At 35.1% G+C, this 12,176-nt stretch overlaps 1 protein-coding gene across 3 annotated transcripts in view; it reads right to left on the bottom strand.

The window, feature by feature from the left end:
* Positions 1–12,176, bottom strand: part of LOC128677283 (uncharacterized protein) — a 197,218-nt gene that overhangs the window by 20,004 nt on the left and 165,038 nt on the right. For all 3 annotated transcript variants that reach the window (XM_053758006.2, XM_053758004.1, XM_053758005.1), the window contains 4 exons: positions 11,603–11,721; positions 9,477–9,610; positions 8,910–9,028; positions 2,989–3,147 (listed from right to left, as the gene is read on the bottom strand). In XM_053758006.2, coding sequence (XP_053613981.1) covers positions 2,989–3,147; positions 8,910–9,028; positions 9,477–9,610; positions 11,603–11,721 — 531 coding nt within the window. The remainder of the gene's footprint in view (positions 1–2,988; positions 3,148–8,909; positions 9,029–9,476; positions 9,611–11,602; positions 11,722–12,176) is intronic.

Here is a 12,176-nt window from a genome sequence, read left to right as displayed (position 1 = left end):
GCCCCATCTCTCGCCGTCACCTGCAGTATAATACAGGGACCAAACACGATATAATTACGAGTTTTGTTGCGTCCCCAACATATTGACAGCGGCATGCCTTTGATCTGAAACCCGCTTTGTACCTCTTCATTATTGGATCTGAATCGACGAATTCCGCAAATGATTGCGCGAGTTAGGATTTATGAAAGTTCGCTGTTCAATCCCGGTTGATTCAGACATATTAATTAGGTTGTCATTTCATTGTTTATGTAAAGTTACATTTATTTACTATTTGGTTTGTAGATTAATTTGTACTATTTGCTTTGTCGTTACTCTAACATTAATTAAACTATTAACCGTTTCTTTGCAAGGCTTTTGCGTAGAACATTATTCTGCAATTTGAATTAGAAACATTATGAGGTCCTTAGCTAGATAGCTTTGTTTTATCATATCACTAAACTAATTTATCTATGAAATTTCTACACAAGTAACAATTATAAATTTTAAAAAATTACAGCTTAATCTTTTGAATTGTGTCAGTAACTAGATTTTATTTTTACTTTCCCTTTTAACAATGTAATTTATAAGTATACTAAGTATAAGTATATATATTAAGTACATACAATTATTTACCCCAATGTATTATATAACACAAAGATCCTTTCTAACAAGCATACGAGACTAGTCCCATATACAGTCGACTCCTTTGATATTCATTATACATTAACTCAATTAATACATACGTCTGCCAAGTTCCATTAAGAGAACGGCACTGCAAATAAAGAATAATTTTGTTTGTGTAGAAAATTGCATTTCTGTATTTACGGAGTGAACTCTCGCGTTGCGTTGCTCTGCGTCCTAACTGAGCTACAAATGCGACAAGACAGTGCGGTGCGATAGTATTAAACTGTTCCTCTCATCCCAGCGTTTTTATTTATTTTCTCGGCTATGACGCTTCTAAACACAGGGATCGCCTGAAAAACTTTCCTTAAAATGCTGCAGATTCGGCTCTGATTCTATCATCATCGACTGTGTGACTTTAATCTTTTTTGGAATCCTATGGTTGCCTCTCTGTTTATCCTTTAAATGCTGCTTACGGCATACACGGGAGTAGCTATATATTCTAGGTGGGGAACCACTTAGGAACAATATCAAACGCAGTATGTGTTTACGTTTTTATTTATGGTTGCCGGAGTCCGCAGACAGAGAAAACTAGTAGTTTTGACGTAATCTTTCATACGCTTGACGTTGCATTCGCATCGCATCATACAGTGCTGCGTTAATTACGCCACGTTCTCATTGTGATAAAGAGACGCGAAGCGAGAGATAACGGGATACAGTCATATACATGACTGTATCCCGTTATCCCGTAAATACTACTCGTATATAGGACACTGTAATAATATGCCCATCATTTGATATGTTCGTGTCGCGTCGCATCGCGTCGCTTCGTTTCAATGAGAACAACCGTTAGTGAGGACGCCGCGTAAACCAAATTAATGTCGGGTTCATTTAACTGTAAAGAGCTGATCTAAAATTAAAACAGTTTCACATAAAGCCGGATTTATAATGGAACAGCTGTGGATTAGTTTCTTTATTTGCTGTGTGTGGGTTCGGAACAAAATTGAATTTTTAGGATTAATCTATCAAAGGGATATTCAATGATGGCGAATGGCGATGCGACGGACTAATTTTTAGTGGGGATTTATACTGTATCTATGTATTTTTATATACTTAAACTAAGTATTGTTTTATTTTATTACTTTAACGAATGAGGTTCATTCAATGTTCAATACTCTTTTCTATATGAAATTTATACTCAAATTGAGTTTGAGAAACAACAGCGGTTGTATAGCAGTGTAAACCAAGCCTATTGCAAGTGCAATCTACACTATGTTCATTATGCATTGCTTTGCAATTAACGCATTATAAAACGCCAGTCCGTTCTGCTGCGGTAATGGAAAATGTAAAGTTGAAAGTATAATTGCAATTTTGATATTATTATTAAAAAAATAGTATTTTTTATAAGGTTATGTATATATATTTCTTGATAGATTGGAACACATTGTATCTTATACACCATTGTTTCATCTTAAGAACTGTTATGTCATCTGTGTGTACTTCCGTGCCCTATTTAAAGACCAAATGGTCTTTCAATAGGGCATGGAAGTAGTGGTTCCAAGATTACTAAGATTTTTTCTCTTACCAAATTCTCTTGTCACTTTGTTAATAATTTAATATTACGCAAAATATATATTTTTGAAACAAAGTTAGATATCGATAGTTCATAGTTCTTTATTGCTTTCATTAGGTGTACATAGGTTTTAATAAATTTCATTATTATTCGATCACTGGCCATTTCGCAGAGAAATAAGCGGACTGTCACTGAACTACGTACGACAAAACTAATTAAATACATAAGGTCGTAATTATTGCACCCACATAGTTTCATATTAGTTCAGTGAACAATTGAAGTACCGCTCGCTTCCGAGTACTACGAGGTGCTACGAGCTACGATATTACGTAGCGCAGTTGTAACCGCTACGACACGCTACGACACGAGACGTGTACAAATGTAGCAAGAACATGACATGTGAGATATGTCGCGGGTACAATTAAATTAAATTTGAGCTATGCTTTGATTAGTTAGCAGTATGTTGAGAGTTATATATAAGGGTAGTATATGCGAAGGTGTATAGCCTTAACCCTTACTCATTTTACGTCATGTTTAAGTGTATTCAAAATGCATAGATTTTTATTTAAATAGGCAGAACTTTAATTAACATGAACACGTATTTTAAATTAATATTTATTCAAGTTGTAGAAACAAAATCTATTGTTACAGTCACGTATGCTTAAATTTAGTTTAAAGTTTTTATATTACTAATATATAAATGTAAGTTTGTTTGTTACCTTTTCACGCTCTATCTACTAAACCAGTCTTCTTGAAATTTTGCATACATGTAGTTTAAAGCACCGAGAAGGACACAGGGTACATAATAATCTTACCGTAGAGGACTTTGGTCTGCTGTGGCTGGATTTGGGCTTGGCCCTCGTTGGGGGGGTGAGAGGCGTGGGGGGCGCGGGCGGCGTGCTCGGCGGGCTGCTCTCGCTCCCGCTGGCGCTCGTGCTTGTGCCATGCGACTTTTCGGAACCAGAGTTGCTTGACTGTGTGGACAAAATGAATTAATTCAATAAGTTATTAATTAACAAATATGGAGGTGAGTCAAAATCACGGGAAGGGCGATGTTTATATATTTACATAAACCTTACCCAATGAAGACCCATCCAAAGATAAAAATTGCATCAAAATCCTTTAGCCTGATTTAAATGTGCTACAAAGAATAAATAAGGCCGTGAGCGACTATCATTTACACTTTGAAGTGATACTAATGGTCATTGACATTCATTGACGGTCATTCTTGTTAGAGAATAAAATAAAATGTTTAACTAATAGAATTTACAGGCGACAAGTAATCAAATAATTAACCAGGCTCTATCAGCTGGACTTCGCTATATTTAAAAAAGATCCAATTTACGAGGGTGCGAGTCCGAAAAGTCCATTCAGCGCCGTAAAACGTGAAACAACAGAAATACTTAAATTCGTTAATGGCAAGTCGAAACAAAATAAAACTTAAAACGAATTCCGTATTAAAACTCCCAAAAACAGCCGCTGTTGATTTGTCTGAGCAGCGTTTGCGGGGATTGAGTAAAACGAATTGAGATAAACACGCCGCTTTTCACAGAGCATCGACATTGCAGAAATAAAGCTTCGTCAATAAAAGTCAGCGTTTTGTCATACCGCGTGTTTTAACAAAATATTGTGGGAATTTCTAAATAGAATAGAATAATGCTTTATTTGAGTAACTTAAACACATAAATACTCATAAATATACATGGTAACACTATATTAAAATTAAATAAATTTTATAATTAACCAATAAGCCTGAGTGTGCTGCAGAAAAAAAAATCCCATACGTTTCATTAAACTAAAGTAAGGAGCACCGCGTATACTATATAATGATTTAAAATTAACTTTAAAATCAGTTACTTTTTGTATTCATATTTGAAACCATCAACAGAGAGTTAATTTTACTACAATAACTTTTACTAAAGTGGATCTTTAATTATTACTACAAAACTTAAATTCCACTGTATTTATTACTTTATCTGTCTCTTTCTGTACATTGTTTTGTACCGTACCGAACTTTTTTGCGGAGCTTTTAATGGCGGCGCGAAATGAAAAGAGGATTTCGGGTAATTGGTTAATTAATAAGGGTGGTCGCAGCTAAATATCACATACTCGGCTGGAGCCGAACCAGATGTACTTAAGAGTGATAAAAAGAGGGATTAATTAGTGACTAGTCGGTGGACCAGTGAAATATTACTCTCAGTTAAATTGTCAGCCTAGACTCAATATGAAGGAGCAGTCAACAGCACATCAAGTTACCCTGCATGAACCTGTACGGTGCGGTAATAGCGGCTAGTTTGCAATGAATTTGGATAGTTTGATGTGCTGTCGACTGTGCTTTTTATTTTGTATGTTGTTATATTTTTAATAAAAGAACTCTATGCAGTATTGTTTAAATTTTTGTGTTATGTTGCCTGTTTTATACAAATATGAGAACTGAATTTTACACACAAATTAATATTAAATTTTAATGTACAATATACAATTGTAAATTAAAATTAAATATTCAGGTATATACTCAAGTTTCATTCATACTTATATTATAAAGAGAAAATATTTGTATTATGTTTGTTTGTAATAAACAAATTCAAAATGTACTGCCGATTTTAATTAAATTTTGTTACGAAAGGTTACTTTTTTTTATTATGGTTTTACCCAAGCAAAACTGGGACGGGCTGCTAGTCGCTTATAAAAATGTCCTTCCTTATCCAAGTTGTGTCACCAATTATAACTTTTTATAAAAAAAAACTGTACATATAGTCGCTTGAAATTTACATATTCACGGAGATAAGTTTTAATAATAATTGTCGAGCTTAAAAGCTCGGGCCGGCGCTTATTGTAGCCGCTGAACTAATTGTTGTCATGTGCGGGGAAGGGCTTAGAGCTATTTATTTATGAATGCGCGCCCTTAGAATATAAACACCATGAAGGAGTGTACAATATACGTACAATTATTTATATTTCTGCACCTGTAAATGTAGCCCAGTCACTCTCCAGCTCTCCAACTATAGTAGAACCGCCTAAATGAGTCCTCGCCCGCGGAGTACAAGGGGCGCGGGGGTACGACGACGAAGGGGAACGAAAGAGGTGCGGGCGGCGGTCGAGCGTAGCGTGTAATACAAGAGGCGAAATGTTACTGGACATTTCTTGAGATATGTGAAGTCATAGTGGTTAGCGGCAAACAGGTGAAGATTTTTATTAAAAAATTAATAATGGCTATACAAAATTTGAATGAAACAACTGTAAACTATACAACGTGTTCCTTTTGTTATCCCATATCTCCATGGTATCAACGAGACCACGTACATGAATTAAATAGCATAAGCATTTTTCGATTATTGTTATTTTCAAATTTTTATTTTTCATACAAAACAATTCGATAAAAATGTGATTTTATGATATATAGGTATGATATGTAGGTAAAAAAAAGGTAATAAAGTTATGTATGTAATATTTATTTATGCAAAATTTATCAAAATTATAAATCAATCACTTATGTCCATAATATCAGTATCACTGGAACTTGATTCTTCACTTTCGAAACAGCCATCATCAGAATCATCAGAATCGTCTTGCACATTAATAATAAAATCAACAACTTCATCTAGTGCTCCATCATGTTTGCAATATTCGTCTTCGATTTTAATCACGTGTTTAACACAATTCTCCCATTTCTCTTTGGGATATTCAGCAAATAATCTCTCTAATATTTCTTTTTTCTGGTCCAAATTAGAGTCGATACTTTTTTGTGCTAATTGTCCTTTGATATCACCCCAGACCAACTCAATGGGGTTCAGGTCTGGGTGATATGGAGGCAAACGCAATACTTCGTGTCCGTTTCTTTTCAATACCTCGTCAATTTTGTAAATATCTTCTGTGAAATGGCTTTTAATTAATTTATATAAGTCATCTTTTCTAAGTTTTTCATCAAAAGGCACGTTATGTCGTCGTAGCCATTCTTGCATAGTTGGCTTGGTAGAAGCCATAGTTGGCTTTTTCTCTTCTCGAACCGAATGATAAGCTGCGTTGTCCATTACTATGACAGAATTTTGCGGTATATTAGGCATGAGCTTTTCATTTATCCATTTACTGAAATTTGCGAAATTCATAGAATCGTGATAATCACCTGTTTTACATTTGGATTTGAATATCACAAGGGCTCCGTCTACAAATCCAATTTGACCTCCACAATGTACGATGATCAAACGGTCCCCTTTACCAATATGAGATAGAACGCCAAGTTCATCCTTTGATTGCCAACATTTTGAAACGTTATGAGACGCGTTTACATAAGTTTCGTCAAGGTATAAAATATGTCTTCTTTCTCTACGATATTTTTTAATAGTATTTAGGTATTTCCACCTCCACGATGTGATATTTGGCTGTTCGATAAGGAGTTTCCTTTTAGATCCGCATTTCTTAAATTTAAAACCTAGATCATGTAATAATAGCCTTAAATATTCCCTGCCGCAGTGTAATATATTCTCTTCTCTAAGTACAGCGTTCAAAGTTTTCAGAGTAGGTATTTTTTTGAAAATTGTGTAAAACTGAGTGACTTTTCTTCTTACCACTCCTTTTGTGAAATCGTCTATTTCCACTCTTTTTCTACGAACCTGTTTTGGTTTTCTTGGTGATTTAAATCTCTCGTTGTCATTTAATGCTTTCCCTTGTTGTACAATTCTAGATACAGTCTTTTCTGATAATCCAGTAACTTCTGCTACAGTTTTATTTAAAGGTATATCTTGTTTATATTCATCAGAATTTGGGTCGAGTTTCTTTTTTCTAAAATATTCATATACGTTAAACGCCATTTGTTTGCACTGACTATTAATTCTATGTCCGAAAACATTTCGACTCATCTTGAGAATGTAATCTCATGTATAACTTTCACAAGGCGTCCGCAACTGTCAACACGTGTGATCGCTAACCGCGTAGCGAGCGAACTGAGTTTTTACAAGAATGCGCCCGCCGCCCGCACCTCTCTCGGTCCCCTTTGTCGTCGTACCCCCGCGCCCCTTGTACTCCGCGGGCGAGGACTCATTTAGGCGGTTCTACTATAACTCCACACAAAAATCAACTTAAAAAAGTTTGTTTTAAATAATAATAAAAATAATTTGAATTAAGACTTGTTTTTTTTTTCATAATCTGATTCGTATCTATCATCTATACTAATATAGCAAATCTATAACGACCTACTTTTGAATGAAGATTTATAAATGAGAAATCAAGTTCTAGTGTGGAAGATTTTGTTCTATTAATCATATTGGTTTCTTGTTTCTTTTATGTTAATTATACTGTTGCCTCAAACAAACAAGCAACCGGAAAAATAAGAATGCAAGCGAAGCCGCCATCTAAACGACAGTTTTTATAACAAGGAAAACATTCGCATAAGTAGCATAATCCCCACTGTTACGAGTTCAGAGAAATTAATAAAACTTTCCGAAGATTAGCAGTGCCTTGTAATGTACATAAACATAATTTGGTCCCACGCACGATTATAATTAGGCACTTTGCTGATGTTTGTTCGGAGTCACTGATTAATATCTGTCTAGATACCGCATCATAACTGAATTCATTTATACAAAATGTGTCGCTTACTTTTATACTCCAGATTCTGATGATATGGAAATATATTAATATTCCTTTTTATTGTATTTAGCTGACATATGTCTCTCAGTAAAATGACGATTTACAGACGTTGTAAACTAACTAAACTAACGACTAGTATAGTTTATAATAAGCCCCTCACAAATCTTGTAGAATTTTGACAATTGATCACTGCATGTTGGGAACAATTTGGCGTTACTGTCTTCTATTTAGCACGCCTACGGCATGTAACTGCCTGCCTGTCGAAATTGAGCGAGGCTTGTGAATTCTGGTATGCACGGTCCCACAGCATATGGTATCTAGACAAATATAAACCTATGGTCGGCATTGTCAGTCAAGTTACTTTAACGACGCGAATTATTTATTTGATTTCACGTTTGAAGAAGGGCGAGGGCGGAAAGTCACTTATGCTATTTTTAAACTTCAGTATAGAAACAACATACAACGCCCTTATTTGTTTGATATTTTCTTTTCGTCCTCGACTAATAAATGTTTCCGGGGGGAAACTCACGCGAGCGATGCCGCGGGTAAAAGCTAGTTACTAATAAAGCTAGCTAGCCGCAGCAACCAGTGATTACATAAAACCATTAGTCGAGTCACACCCAAATATATAATTACCAAAGCCTGGACTTACAAGTTTAGTTTAGAACCCAGACCACGGCAAGCCGGCACGCGAGTAAGTTCAAAACAATATATTTAGATTTCTCTCTGACGGTGGCGTATTACCGACCAAATGGGTGAGTCTCACTATTTTCTTCCATTATCCACTGCAATACTAGAAAACCGCATGAAAATCCGTTTTGAGAGCAGAGGACTTAGTTTTATAATATGTAAGGATCGTTGTTGGATTTCAAAAAAGATACAAAAATGTAGGTTGGAACATGCAAGAAAGAGTATAACTCTTGTAACAAAGAATAATAAAAAAGAATTTATTTCCGTGAATTGGAATTATGTGCCGTGATACAAATTGGAGATGAGTTCAGTGGTAGAATTGTTTAAGGAACAAACACTGATTTTCCGTCAACATCTTAAAAAAATAAATTAGGAGCTCGGGGGCCCCATATAATTGATACTACTGATACAGCAGCAGCTCTGCCCCTGCTCTCCGGCAAAGTAGGTCAAAGTAAGTTACCTCGGAGTGCGGTGGGTTGGCGCGGTGGTTAGCGGGTGAGGTGGGCGACGACACCCGGTGCGGGTTCGAATCCCGGTCAGCTGTGCCCGTCGAAGTGGTGGTCGATGTGCTGCTTGTACCTGAATGTGCAATTACATTTTATTTGTGATATTATATGTACTGATTAGCAATGGAAAATGTATTATAGGCATATAAATATATATCTAAGTATTGAAATAAAAATGTTTGTTAATTGTTTGATTTTTTTCATAGTACTTACTTAATAACTTCATTTTATCATAATCACGCCCATTATTTATCGTTAATTTGATCGTCTTTTGTCTTTCATTGACCTCATGTTATCTTATATAAATTTTGGTTTTAATAGTTAAAAACATTTGTTTGATGCAATTAGGAGTTCATCTCGTCGTCAAGAATGTTCGACGGGAGAAGTAACCATTGAAATTGTATTGAACATTTTCATCCCTATGTAAATCTACCTACGTTTATGCTACGAATAAAAATATTTCTAGTTCTAACCGGATTAATAAATATTTGTTTCAAATAATAAATATATAAAATACGAACTTGGCTCAGCGGGCGGTTGGTGATGGTTTTCGGTGTGTCGCCGCAGCGACCTGGCGTCGCAGTAGGACTTGCCGCACCCGTCCGCTTTGCACTCGTACGGCTTTTTGTTCCGATGGGTTAGCATGTGGCCGTTGCTGACAAAATAGGAATAAGGAAATTGTTTAGTGATATTATTTATATTTTTATAGCGTCGTGGGCAAACGAGCACGCTGAATGTCTAATGGTAAGTAAACACCACAGCCCATTGAAATCAGCAACGCGTTACGAGTCAGGGATCACCGATGCGTTGTCGACTTTTTGAGAAAGAGATACTCTTTTCTGTGAAACCCCAATCATTATACTAGCTAATTGATCGTCTTGTTTCAATTATTATTCGGTACCTAATAAACGCGCCAAGAATAGCCAATATATAATAAAAATACCTAAAAACTAACAGAGAAAATTAAAAATAGAAATATGGCGGGAGTTTTTTTAACAGATGTTTTACTCAAAAATAAAAAAAAAACTCCAAATAGCAAATCGTTATTTTTCGGGGAATGAAAGAAATCTTTTGAATTAAGAACGTCATTCATTATTGTCTATGGGCTAGACACAATAAAATTATATTTCTTTGTTATTTTGCTGCGTTCAAGTTCTTTTTTATTTTATTTTGACTGCATAAAGAAAATCGCACCAAGCGATTTTCTTTATGCAGTCAAAATATTTCTTGAGTGATTATATTATTAAAGTCCTAATAATTCACAACCCTGACCGGACATTAGGGATTGAATTGGGTCAGTAGATTAACGTGACCAGTGTAAGTCAATGCAGGCATTAAAGCGGCTTGTTCCATTAATATGCATGTGGTGTTAGTTGGCGATCAAAGTACACCTTGCCGGCCGGACACATGCCGGACATGTGTCGGGTGGCAAACATTAATAATATTCCGGGTAAAACGGTGTAAAATTATAAATTTTAATTTGTCCGCTCAGGTTCGTTTAAAAATGTCCATTGCTATTCTTTCTTAAACAGAAAAGAAAACATCTTAGATGTCGTGTTTACATTTTTACCAAAATAATAAAATAGGCTTTTGTCACCATTTATCAAATTATTTTTACCATTTAGTAAAGGAGCTTGATAATTTTGGAATATTCTAAAATGTTAATTTAAACCTAATTAGTGCTTATTCATTAATAGAACTAAGAAATTCGTTAACGAAAAATGAAAGTTGTAAAAAATTTTGGGACGAATTTTATGATTAAATTAAACATATAGACCCGTAGATTCCTATGTTTTCAAATAATAAATTATTGAATTCGTAACTACTTAGGCAGCCCGGCCTACAATGAGCTTATAAACGTACTTAGATTTGCACGTTAGCTCAACTCAAACACTCAAAAAACAGAAAAAAAAGAAACAAACAGACGTGTAATAGAGTGCACTAGAGTCCAATAAATCCGAACTGCATAAAATGAAACAAAAATTGCGGCGTATGAAACATGAAAAGTCCAAACAAAATCATTCATGCAAACAAAATTCTCGATGTTTTCAATAGAGTCAGACACAACAGAGTATTAAGCGTCCGAAATTTATGGAAATTTAGGCACTATCTTATGGACACGGAGGTCACTCTGGTCTGACTGGATTTACTGTTAATTGTACACAGGCTTTACAAATCAGTGTCACAGAGTTAGTGCGTAGAGAAAAAAAATGTCAGTATTATCTAACACTTGTTAACAGTAATCTAGAATTGGGCTCTTGCTTCTTTAGCTTGTTTGCGCTTATTATTATTATCATAGGTAATATTGCAACAATTTTATAAAATACCTATCTATATCTACGATTACTTTATCCTGACACCGGCATTAATGGCAGTTATTGGTGCGACTATGAATTGGGTGTAAATACATACGAAGTGGTACTACTAAAAAGTAGGTCATCATCCCATATTAAAACGAATACCTGGTTTACAAGCAGCTTTTTTCGAAGTGTTAATAAAACTAAAAAAAATTCATAAAGCATCTATACAAAACACCGTATCTTACCACTTCGTATGTATATAGGTATTTTGTACCATGTGTGTGCTGTTGATTGTACACGGTCGGTGGAATCTACTTAAACATATAATGTTTAGTGTGTATACTCACAGGTGGTCCTGTCTCTTGAAGGCTTTGGCGCACGTGATGCAGACATATTTGCGTTCGTCACTGTGTGTTAGCTTGTGCTTCGCCAGGGCCGACGCGTTGCCGAAGATCTTGTTGCATACCTGGACCAAAGACAGGATTTCGTAAGACACTGGAATATATATTTATTTTTACATACATATAATACAACAAAGTAGCTGTGGACGCGTCTGTCTGTTCGCAATAAACTCAAAAATTACTACTCGGATTATACGTTGTTTTCACCATTTTATAGTGTGATTCCTGAGGAAGGTTCAGGCGTATAATTTGTGTTTTTACATGAGCGAAGCCGGAACGGTTCGCTAGTATATTATACAAAGGTTTCATATTATAATAATGCTCCAATGTGACCTGTTATTAATAGAACCTACAATATTTTAACATGCTAAATGCTAATGAAAACCAACACAAAAAAAAATTGTAAAAAAATAATATAATCTCTTAAAAACTTAAAAAAAAAAGTTATTCGTTTCAAATTAAGTTAGATAAATTGTTAAATAGAACTGACACACTATAAGATGAAGTAATGGCGTTAAAC

The sequence above is a fragment of the Plodia interpunctella genome, chromosome 17 (genome assembly GCF_027563975.2).
Source record: "Plodia interpunctella isolate USDA-ARS_2022_Savannah chromosome 17, ilPloInte3.2, whole genome shotgun sequence".
Taxonomy (NCBI): domain Eukaryota; kingdom Metazoa; phylum Arthropoda; class Insecta; order Lepidoptera; family Pyralidae; genus Plodia; species Plodia interpunctella.
Note: the sequence above shows the minus strand (reverse complement) of the source record. Positions and strands in the feature narration are given on the sequence as shown.